Raw genomic sequence first — 11,780 nt, 5'->3', positions numbered from 1 at the left:
TCTTAAAGTAAAAGTTGTGTATGGGCTACCACTACATCTAAACACCAACCATTTGTTTTCCATTTAAAATGCACTTGAAGTGTTTGCATAACATCTCTTCTTTAAAATATAAATAGCATACGAACAATCAATCTAACTAGACATTACATTAGAATACCACTTTTAAAATGTGAATTTAAAAGTGGTATTCTAATGTAATGTCTAGTTAGATTGATTGTTCGTATGCTATTTATATTTTAAAGAAGAGATGTTATGCAAACACTTCAAGTGCATTTTAAATGGAAAACAAATGGTTGGTGTTTAGATGTAGTGTTAGCCCATACACAACTTTTATTTTAAGACACTGAAGAGGGGTTGGATGAGTATACTAACCCGAAATGCATATGTCATTTTTTAAAGAATAAAAGTGAGTTCCTAACTAAAAGTGCTGTGAGTCCATCTACCAAAAAACCTTTTAGATTACAGAGATGAATTATATACATAGTAACACACAGCAGTCCAGATACAGAATTATATAAAAAGTTTTATATTTATCAACAAATAATGATTTTGCATATTTTTAATCTTTATTCCATTTAGTTCAAAAAGAAACTTATACAGTGCATGTAACAGGGTTCAAATAAATTAACTAACAAAGATCATACAGTAGAGCGTCGTTTATCCGAATCAATTGGGGACTGGGGTTGTTCAGATAACTTACTTTTTGGATAACTGATTATGTACGAAAAAATACATTGACTATCCCATCCTGAAATTTTTCTCCGTTGCGTGTTGCTCTGCGTTGAATTTTCGTCAATGTTAAGCCTAACGTAAACTTTTTAAAATAATAATCATGGCTATTGTATCGTTAAAAATTATTTCTTTACTTTGTACAAACAAAATAAATATATTGAAAAATATAAAAACAATAAAAAATTATACTTCAGAAGTTAATTTAGTATCAAAAACGTAAAATATTTGAGTAGCCCAAGGCATAGCCAAAGATTGCAATGCCACAGCACTAGCGAAAATTTAAATTTGCCAACTGTAATTCTTTCGGATAAACGACGCTCTACTGTATTTCAATTCTCGCACACAATCATTGTCATTGCATACTTCTTAAAACATTTTCTTGATTTTTAGCAATTCTGTTTATATTTTGTTCCTTATGCTTTAAAATTGATTTCATTTAAAAAATAATAATCTTTATTACATGAAAATTTAAACTAGAATCTGTAAGACTTCAAATAAATGTTAATTTTAAAACACTATGAATTTCTCAGATCAGTGACATTTTTTCTTATCATGCAAAATGGAACAAGTAAGGGATATTCCTTTAAATATTAACATAAAAAAAGAACTGGTACAGATATTTATTATAATCGAATAAAGTCTTAATCTCTCACTTACCTGGTCTGTCCAACTCTGTGACATCTGTCTTCTGCCTGTTTATCATTGTATGGATTGAAATCTATGTCGTGAATTACGACGACATTTGCAGCGGTCAGATTGATGCCAAGTCCTCCAGCTCGAGTAGACAATAGAAACACCAGTATTTCTGGAGTTTCATTAAATTCATCTATGAGTGGTTGCCTAGAAAAAATAATTGTTAGTACATATATCAATTTTAATAATAAATTTTAAGAAAAATTTGAATTAATACTTTTAACAATCTCTGCAATGTAAGAATGATGTATGATGCATCACATCTTGTGATTAAAAAGAAAAAAAAAAGGTCTCTTAGTCTAAGAGAATATAATTCTTGGCTAAATAGCAAAAATAGTAATTATTAATCGACATGGATCAATGGATCAAAGCAAAATTTCATCTCAATTTATGTAATATATACAGTAAATTATCACTTACACACACATAAAGAACTGATTGCAATAAATATAAATAAAAATTATTTCTTTGTATATAGTTAGACTAGCAGACCCCGCCACGCGTTGTTGTGGCTCAAAATGTATCTATTATAAATGTATAATTTCCCCCATGGGGGAAATTTTTCGAAAAATTTCTTCTTAGTGTACATTCTCTTGATGTACCCTATTAAAACGCAATCAAAAATGCAAAAACCCGCATCTAAAATAGTATAAATAGAAGCAGAGTTCTTTACGGTAAGCCTTAATCCTAACCACCTCCCTTCAGTGGGGGGAATTTCGACATGTATATTATATAAAAACACGTGCATATTCAAATGCAGCATTATGTCAAAATGTCAAAGGAATCGGTAGGAACAAATGAACATTACATTTTTATTTATATAGATAGATAGAAGATGATCTGCTTTAGTTCATTTTCACAGAAAAGTGTAATGCCTCACAGAAAAGCAAACTTAGGGCATCGTACTTGTAGCGCCATCTGTTGGATTTAAAAGCCTTAACCTAGATTATATCTTTTAATTTATATGAATGTTTAACGGAATAATATATAGCCTATGTCCACCCTGAAGTTCTATTCTAAATATTGGTGAAAGAATTTTTGAAATTGGATGAGTAGTTTCGGAGATTACCCGTTACATCCAAACTTACTTACTTACAAACATTATCTCTTTATAATATTAGTATAGATTATAACAAAGATTATATCAGTCAAATAAGTCTCAGATATTTAATACATAATGAGCTCATTTTAACTCTCTATACAAGTTTTGTTCTTCACAATTTAATCACCACAAATAATAAAGCCACATCAATTCATTTTCAGATAGAAAACCAAAAACTTAGAATATCCTAATAAATTATGCTGTTATTTTTATCTCCCAGATATCTAAGATAGTGTTGAGAATAACATGCAGTTTTGCCCCTTCAAAAAAAGTTGAAGCAATACTAGCAAATCAATATTGTCAGTCCTTTCAGTTGCCAGATTCTATATCATTTCAAAACAAAAACATTCAGAATAATTTTTTAAATTCTCAACCTCAGAAGAGTTAAGTTAAAAATCTTATAAACGAAAATATAAAAACTGTCTGTTGATTTTTATCCGATTAAAAAATCTTTAACTTAAAAATTAAAAAATAATATATATTCATTCTAATATCACAAATAGTAAATAATGCACTTTATTTATCTATATATATAACGGGTGTCTGTCCGTGTAACCGTTCAACGGGTGTCTGTCCGCGTAACCGTTTGATAACGGACACTAGAGGCACCCCTATCGTGTGTCATATTTCAAACATTCAAATTAACAATTTTAATTATTATTTAAATTAACAATATAAATTATTATTATTCATTGGCCTATAAATTATTATTTGGTCAATATAACAATATAAATAATTCAGTATATTTGTAATAGGAATTTATTATTTTAGGGGCTTATATCTCACAAAGGGTCGCGAGTAGGGGTATGGTTCCTTTGACTTTATCGTTCGCACAGGGGCTACAGCTCACCTCTTCATTCGGAGGGTACAGCTCACCTCTTCATTCGGAGGGTAAATCTTACAATTGGGACTTTAACAGAGCTGTACGGCATATTGATAGGAACAAACAAGTCAAAGGAACCGTGCCTCATGGAAATTTGTAAATAACGCCCACTAGGGGGCGTCGCAGGCTACTAGTAAAAATATAAGAGAGAGAAACTATAAATAATAATTGTTTATTTTTATGATACAAATTCTATTTCTATATAATAATAAATATTGTTTATTTTTTGATAATGTTATGCTTATTAGGATATAAACAATGGGAATAAAAAGCTATTTTTCTCATTATTATTCATTATTATTAGACGTTTGAGCAACATGATTCACTCCTGTCTTAGATGAAGTACAATTAAAATATACAACATTAAACCAAGAGCTAAACATACATTTAAAATGATGATTCAAAACATAATCCAACAAAATATAAAAATACTTTTCATATAAACAATGCTTATAAATAGAACATTCTCAATTGCAAATGCTATCAAATTACTTAATTAGTTAATAAGATTACATTATAGATTCCCTTATTGCTGAATTTACAATTATTTGGTGTAATTAAATGAGTGAATTAGAAATAACAGATTCTTAGCAATTTTAAATATTCACAAAAAGCATTTATTGGTGAAGTGATAGTTGAGATGTTGTGTTGGTAGTCTTTTACAATAAAAAATTCAGCAATAACAAAGAATAATTTGAACAATACAAATAATATGCATAATTGTTCATACTTAAAATTTAATTAAACTTTTTATCAAGTTAAATGTATAAATTTGGCATCTGAGTTACAGCACTTACCTATCTGCAACAGGTATTGAGCCATCCATTCGTAGAAACCTGTAATTTCTGATATTCATGTATTCTTCTAAGATGTCTAACATTATTGTGAACTGGCTAAATAATAAAATTCTATCACCCTGGAATATTTAATTTTGTTATATTAATTTTTACTTTGAAAAAATTTATTAAATCTGATTATTAATGTATTCAACTTACATTTTGTTTTAGCTCAGGTATAAAGCTATCTAACATTTGAAATTTACCAGAACTCACTATTGTTTCAGGACTTAATTTAAATGATGAAACAGTCTGAAATAATTCAATAAATCATTAATTATCAACTAAAAAATCATTTTTATAAGTATTTTTTTAATTGTATAATTTTGTCATCTTGCAGCATATAATGCATACAAAACAGATTATTACATATAATTTTTCATAAATAAAAATCTAAACAGGTATCTTTAAATGTCAATTATTATTAAAAAGATAAAATAGTATAAAATGTAAAAGTCTGAATAAATGTGAGCTAATACCTGACACCTTGTCACACTGATATTTCAAAGAGTCAGAAATATCAATGTAATCTCTGTTACACATTGTACCTTTTATTGATGAGTAATTGGCAAGATTTCCAATCCAAAATGCATTTAAATAAAATATCTGAGAATTAATTGTCTTCTGAGTAATTCTTGAACTCAGGTGAACATCTAATTCGAAGGACATAATATTTCGATTTATTTGTCCAAAAAATCCCTTTTAAATTGTTATAAAAGTGAAGAAAATAGAAATAAACTATCCTTATTAGCAATAAAATAACTGTAATAAAGTGTTCACTGCATTCACTTTAAAGAATAGACTTTTATACATTTCCAAAAATCCATTTTAAAGAGCATGGAAGAAGTTCTCAGCAAGTAATATTAAAAAAAGAAAAAAAAAACTTGTCTTTATTCCATTCTGATGGCATAAAACTCTATACATATGACAAACATTTTAATATTATAGTTGTTTATTGTAATTTATAATTTATAGACCAATCAATCAAGAAAAACATACTAAGTTGCATGTTTTTACTTGTAACATTGTTCAAAATAAGTGCAAAAACATAATGAAACCATTTAATATTGTCTCTATCAAACACCTGGAGAACACTACATACATAAACAAGTTACATGATTTTACAAATAGTTAAATGTTTATATACTGTACATTTAAAGAAATCAAGTTATATTACTATTTTTAAACATGTTCATTTGGAGGTGAAAAATAATTTGCAAAGTGATAAGTTTAAATAATTTTAAACAAGTTAAAAGCTTCTGTATTTATTTAAACTTGTTCTGCTAAATTTGTTTGACAATGATTGTTTATTATGGTGTTATAATTTCATATTTAATGAGTCTGAAGATGATCATTTAAAAGGATTACACAGAAAACAAATGTTGGAAAATTAAAGGTGGATTTTTTATGGTAAATATACCAGTTAATTTATTAATTATTAATAATATTAATTTGTGCCATCCCAAAATTCAAAGTCTATCTGGTATCAAAGATTTCAGATACAAGACTAGAGATTGTAAAATGCTATTGATACCAACTACAAAATCAATTTACTTATTTGTAAAAACATTGGAACAAGAAATCCTTGACTCCATCTTGTAAAATTCTAAATATCAATATTACAGATAAAAAATTATTTTAAATTAATCTGGATGACAAATAAACCAAACAAAATTTATTTGTTACTGTTCTTGCATCTTCATATCTAATAGAATTACTTCCAATTTTTCAATTAATCAAATTTTTTCTTGAGTTAATAGAATATTTGGACTTGGGACTCTATCTAATATGCATATATCTAATTCAGTTATGTAAAATGAAAATCTAATTGACAATTTAGAAACTTCATGCATTTTTAGCAAAATTTGTTAAGTAATGAATTTTATTTACATATATCGAATGCATTTAAGTAAAATATAAACTAATTTTTATTCGAAAATTATTTTATATTTCAATTCAATAGATTCTGTTTTATTGTTATGTATAACAATCAGACTGAATCTGCAAATTGAAAAAGGGGTCTTTAATTCAAATTTACATTATTATAAACTAAAATAAAATGAATTCAAAAAATGTTTGGCATTGTATTATTATCTAATATAGATAACAAAATCATCTGTGATACAAATAATAAATTAACAAAGACTGATTCAAATATAAGAAAAGATAATTGCTTCAGTGTTGATAATTTAATTTTGTTTGATTTTATTTTATTCCTCTTTATTAAAAAAATATACTCTGCTGGCCAAGCAATACAACACAATGGACTATAGATATTGAAACAATGGAAGCTTCTTTCACAGTGTTGCATTTTGCTTGTCCAACAGTGTATATTTTTTTAAAAATCATATGTTTAATTATAAGCTTGAGAAATAATGTTTATATTTTATGAACTTAAATTTGTTTTATTAAAAAAATAATCCAGTAGGATATAATCTGTGCTATATACATCCTTTTATTAGGATGTGCAATATAGGATATGCTATTAGATTGATAAAACCTTAATGCAAACTGTAATTAATAATGTATCATTATATCATTAATAATTTTTAAACTAAAATCAAACTAATAATATTTACTTTATATTGATGGCAGAGCTTGTGTAATTGAAAATCAGACATAGGAAGCATATCTTCTAAAATTAGTTCAGGATTTGCATCACAATGAGTTGGTTCCTACAAAAAAATATATTATTATTATAAAATTTAAAAATGTAACCTTTCAGCAGTGGGATGGATAGTCAGGTATGGTGCTATCCCAAAGTAGTGGAGAATATACCTGGGAAATTTTTAAAGTATTTTTTCATGCATTTTTTTCTCATTACTGTTTTGGAAAAATATTTTGTAAACAGTTATGTCTAGTAAAGAAAAGTCTTTTTTTATTGTTACACAATTCATTTTTTATGTGAATTTTTTTCGCAGTAGTTTTTGGCAATACCCCCAAAGAATTTGATATATATACATCCCTCACTGCTGAGTGGTTAATATTAATTTTAATTGTCTAATATTACTACCTTTAGCATTAATTTGGCCATTTGCTGAAGTTTATCTTCCGTGTACAACCTCCTAATTAATAAAGGATGATTAGCTAATTTCCTTAATTCCATCATCATTCCTATACCATTTGTGTGTACTTTCTCTTCTGTACTTTTCTTAACCTGATAACAAAGCAGAGCAAGTGATATATATCATTTTTTCTTTTGTATATGATCAAATCTTTAAAATACTTACTTTACTGGATAATTCTGCAACTAAGTTGGTATATTCTTTGTATTGTGCCTCTGCCATTGGACATAATTTAACCTCATCATGTTTTGCAGGAAGTTGTTTTAGTACCTATTTAGAAATTAAATATTTAAAATAATTTTATAACTAANGATAATGCAATCAAATGGTAATTACATTTATTTTAATTATAAAGAATTAAATTTTATTCTACAATAAAATTTTATGTTTAGGTATGAAAAGTGTCTTTCTCTAGTACCATCCGAACCCCAACTGTTATCAAGAATTGGTTTCTTGTATGATGCTGAAGGTGACAGACAACAGGCTCTGCATCATTATGAACAAGTATAAATTTACTTATAGTTTATTAACAAACAAAAAAAAATGTGAGCTGTTTCTTATCAATCATTTGTAATCTAATAAAAAATAGGCCTATCGTTATTTTCCATCCAACGTAGACATTCTAGGATGGCTGGGAGTGTACTATGTTGATATTCAGATTTATGAGAAAGCTATAGAATATTTCAGAGAAGCTTCAAGAATTGAGTGAGTTGAAAATATCTCTATCAAAAAAACTATTCTTTAAATCATTCCTCGTTATTGTCATTCCAGATCGAATAATTCCAAATGGCTTTTACTAATGGCAAGTTGTCATAGGAGAAATGGAAATTATAATGAAGCTCTAGAAATTTATAGGAATGCTCATGAAAAATTCCCTCAAAATATAGAATGTATGTTAAAATTAATGTTTCAGTATCCTCCCATTATATTTGCAAGAATTAAATATGTTTAAAAATTAGAATGCATTTTTCAAAATACATTCAAATTTTATCTTACCAAAACTGTACTTCATAGAAGAGAATAGTAGACTTTTAATAACAGAATATTGAACTTATTTGTTTTATTCTTGCAAATACATTAAGGATTTATGCATATGTGTAAATTTGATAAATTTATACTTACAGCTTTAAGATTTTTGGCTAGAATATCATCTGATTTAGGATTAGAAGAAGCTGATGAATATGTAACAAAGTTAAGAAAGATAGAAAACTGGAAATATGAAGTAAGCCTAAATGTTCATATTATTAAAAATTTGAACTAATTTTCTGCTTATTTATGCAATTGTTAATTTTATAGGATATGAAAATGTATGAGCAATTTCAACAGAAATTAACTTTTATCAATGGTATGTTTCTCTAAAATCAAATTGTACAGTTAATTTTAGACTAAATCTATCAATGAGTAACAGAACTTCTTACAGATGCCAAGCAGCTAACAAATGATAACGCTTCAGTCACAAGTAAAAAATGCAATGCAATTAGTTTTGATGATGACATAGAAGTGAATGATCTTTTACCAGATTAATGACAATCTAGATTAGTATCTATGAAAAAATGTGCTGAGACAAAATTTATTTATTTTTTTCTTAAAGTATAAAATAAAACCTTCATTGAATTATTTGAGATGAGTGCTACCTTAGATGATACTCAAACCAAACATGCCACCTTCACGATAATTACAATACTAGATAAATTATATTTTGTCACCACTTTGTGTACAAGATTAAATTTTGCATGCTTATGAGACAGACACAAGTTTTAAAATATCTCATCTGAAAGATCCTTCCTTTCATTGATTGAAACACTGAAATATTTCTTTTTTCCAGAGAAACTTTTGCTTGTACAACTTGTTGAAACTTCAAAACAGTTTATAATAACATGGTATAAGAATGGTCCCTCCCAGTTGTGATTATAATAGATGGCAAATGATCCCCATAATCTTTTTATAGTCCTAAGGCAGATCGTAATAATTTATCTACACTCACTGGGTCTTCACTTTCTACAAAAAACAAAAATAGCAATATTAATATTTGTTATTAATTTTTAAAATTTTATAGAAATTTATTTACCTTCATTATCAGCAGTAATATCTCTTTCTAGCTTCAGTTTATCTTGAGCACATCGAAGAATGTTTTCTTCGATTGTTTTTTCACTAATCATTCTAATGACCCGAACTTCTCTACAACAAATTAATAAGTAACAATGATTATAATGATAAATAGAAAAGTAATTTATGTTATTGTGCAATGTTAAACTGTGCCTTATTCTCAGTTTGCATTGAAATGTATATAGATAGTTCATGATGGGATAATCGCTAAAGTTGGGAAATAAAATGTATTTTTGAAATGTATATATTCAAAATATTCACAAAAAATGCCTTTTAAGTTTTTTCTAGAATTGTATCAAATTACTTTTATTTTGGTTTTCAAAATCTGTATATGAGGGATGGACCAAAAGTCCTCAGCCCAACCTGGCAGTGGCAGAAATAAATTAGGATTACTTTCCAACATAGTCCCCCAAAATGTCCATACTTTCCATCAGTGCTGCAATACATAGATTCTCAAGGAATGGAAGTGTTTGTTCTGAGTGTAAAAATATGGGTTGCAAGCATCACAGGCAGCCTCACTATCTTGAAAATGCACTCCAGAAAAATGGATTTTCAGGTTTGGGAAAAGTTGATATGGCTAGGATGTAGTACCCTCAGACTTACTTTTGATCTTTAGAAAACACTGCCTTTTTAAAAGTATTGGCATAAACTTACTAGTTGAGAAACATATACTGTACAGTACATGATATGGAAACTGAGACCAACAATATGTATTATACATCTGGGATGAGACCAGCATCTAAAAGTTCTCAGAAAGTAGATTCTGTCTCCTAAAGTATGTTGAATTCCAGACTCATATTCTCATCACATGATAACATAGTGAAACAGGAACTAGATAAAACTACAATTTTTGTCAAAACTGTGTTAATTTGGATTCAGATTCTAAAGAATTCAAGAAAGATCAAATGGCTGACTATAAATAATATTGGGACATTTTTGCCTGATGATAGAGATTTTGGGGTTATTGAGAAAAAGTCAAAAACTGCTCAAATTTTCACAGTGGATGAATGGAGTAATGTGTTTTTACAGGCGAGAAAGAAACAATCCTTTGCAGTTTGTAAAATGGCAGTATAGACTTATTTTTCTACATATTAAACTTTTTTTTAATATTTTCTACATGAAAAATTATGTACTCAGTGATATTTATAGCAAAGTAATTTGCAAATTAATATTTTTACTCTAACATTTAATTTTTCATTGTGACAGACTGCAAAATGCTTAGTTTTTCGAGTATAAAAAGTTTTGTGTACATGTATATAATTCGTCTCTGTAATCCAAAAGGTTTTTTGGTAGACAGACTCACAGCACTTTTAGTTAGGAACTCACTTTTATTCTTTAAAAAATGACATATGCATTTCGGGTTAGTATACTCATCCAACCCCTCTTCAGTGTCTTAAAATAAAAGTTGTGTATGGGCTAACACTACATCTAAACACCAACCATTTGTTTTCCATTTAAAATGCACTTGAAGTGTTTGCATAACATCTCTTCTTTAAAATATAAATAGCATACGAACAATCAATCTAACTAGACATTACATTAGAATACCACTTTTAAAATGTGAATTTAAAAGTGGTATTCTAATGTAATGTCTAGTTAGATTGATTGTTCGTATGCTATTTATATTTTAAAGAAGAGATGTTATGCAAACACTTCAAGTGCATTTTAAATGGAAAACAAATGGTTGGTGTTTAGATGTAGTGTTAGCCCATACACAACTTTTATTTTAAGACACTGAAGAGGGGTTGGATGAGTATACTAACCCGAAATGCATATGTCATTTTTTAAAGAATAAAAGTGAGTTCCTAACTAAAAGTGCTGTGAGTCCATCTACCAAAAAACCTTTTAGATTACAGAGATGAATTATATACATAGTAACACACAGCAGTCCAGATACAGAATTATATAAAAAGTTTTATATTTATCAACAAATAATGATTTTGCATATTTTTAATCTTTATTCCATTTAGTTCAAAAAGAAACTTATACAGTGCATGTAACAGGGTTCAAATAAATTAACTAACAAAGATCATACAGTAGAGCGTCGTTTATCCGAATCAATTGGGGACTGGGGTTGTTCAGATAACTTACTTTTTGGATAACTGATTATGTACGAAAAAATACATTGACTATCCCATCCTGAAATTTTTCTCCGTTGCGTGTTGCTCTGCGTTGAATTTTCGTCAATGTTAAGCCTAACGTAAACTTTTTAAAATAATAATCATGGCTATTGTATCGTTAAAAATTATTTCTTTACTTTGTACAAACAAAATAAATATATTGAAAAATATAAAAACAATAAAAAATTATACTTCAGAAGTTAATTTAGTATCAAAAACGTAAAATATTTGAGTAGCCCAAGA

The 11,780-nt window shown here is 27.7% G+C and overlaps 3 protein-coding genes across 3 annotated transcripts in view; 1 reads left to right on the top strand and 2 right to left on the bottom strand.

The window, feature by feature from the left end:
• The window catches only part of LOC111617939 (SWI/SNF-related matrix-associated actin-dependent regulator of chromatin subfamily A containing DEAD/H box 1-like), a 10,624-nt gene extending 3,043 nt beyond the window's left edge, over nt 1-7,581 (bottom strand). The window contains exons 1-6 of the mRNA XM_023359328.1: nt 7,477-7,581; nt 7,260-7,403; nt 6,826-6,921; nt 4,406-4,498; nt 4,208-4,326; nt 1,390-1,572 (exon numbers count right to left, since the gene is read on the bottom strand). Coding sequence (XP_023215096.1) covers nt 1,390-1,572; nt 4,208-4,326; nt 4,406-4,498; nt 6,826-6,921; nt 7,260-7,403; nt 7,477-7,533 — 692 coding nt within the window. The 5' untranslated portion in view covers nt 7,534-7,581. The remainder of the gene's footprint in view (nt 1-1,389; nt 1,573-4,207; nt 4,327-4,405; nt 4,499-6,825; nt 6,922-7,259; nt 7,404-7,476) is intronic.
• A 48-nt stretch (nt 7,582-7,629) lies between these two features.
• On the top strand, nt 7,630-8,930 carry LOC111617937 (intraflagellar transport protein 88 homolog). Its single transcript, XM_023359326.1, has 7 exons — nt 7,630-7,639; nt 7,704-7,815; nt 7,901-8,016; nt 8,083-8,201; nt 8,436-8,533; nt 8,608-8,656; nt 8,732-8,930. The coding sequence occupies exons 4-7, from the start codon at nt 8,111-8,113 to the stop codon at nt 8,833-8,835; spliced, it is 342 nt and encodes a 113-aa protein (XP_023215094.1). The 5' UTR covers nt 7,630-7,639; nt 7,704-7,815; nt 7,901-8,016; nt 8,083-8,110; the 3' UTR covers nt 8,836-8,930.
• LOC111617936 (SWI/SNF-related matrix-associated actin-dependent regulator of chromatin subfamily A containing DEAD/H box 1-like) overlaps nt 8,868-11,780 on the bottom strand; it is a 57,627-nt gene continuing 54,714 nt past the window's right edge. The window contains exons 18-19 of the mRNA XM_023359325.1: nt 9,380-9,489; nt 8,868-9,309 (exon numbers count right to left, since the gene is read on the bottom strand). Coding sequence (XP_023215093.1) covers nt 9,254-9,309; nt 9,380-9,489 — 166 coding nt within the window. The 3' untranslated portion in view covers nt 8,868-9,253. The remainder of the gene's footprint in view (nt 9,310-9,379; nt 9,490-11,780) is intronic.

Source organism: Centruroides sculpturatus, unplaced genomic scaffold (genome assembly GCF_000671375.1).
Source record: "Centruroides sculpturatus isolate CEXI.00-Female unplaced genomic scaffold, Cexi_2.0 scaffold57, whole genome shotgun sequence".
Classification (NCBI taxonomy): domain Eukaryota; kingdom Metazoa; phylum Arthropoda; class Arachnida; order Scorpiones; family Buthidae; genus Centruroides; species Centruroides sculpturatus.
The sequence above is the reverse complement of the archived record's forward strand: the minus strand, read 5'-3'. Positions and strand labels throughout refer to the sequence as shown.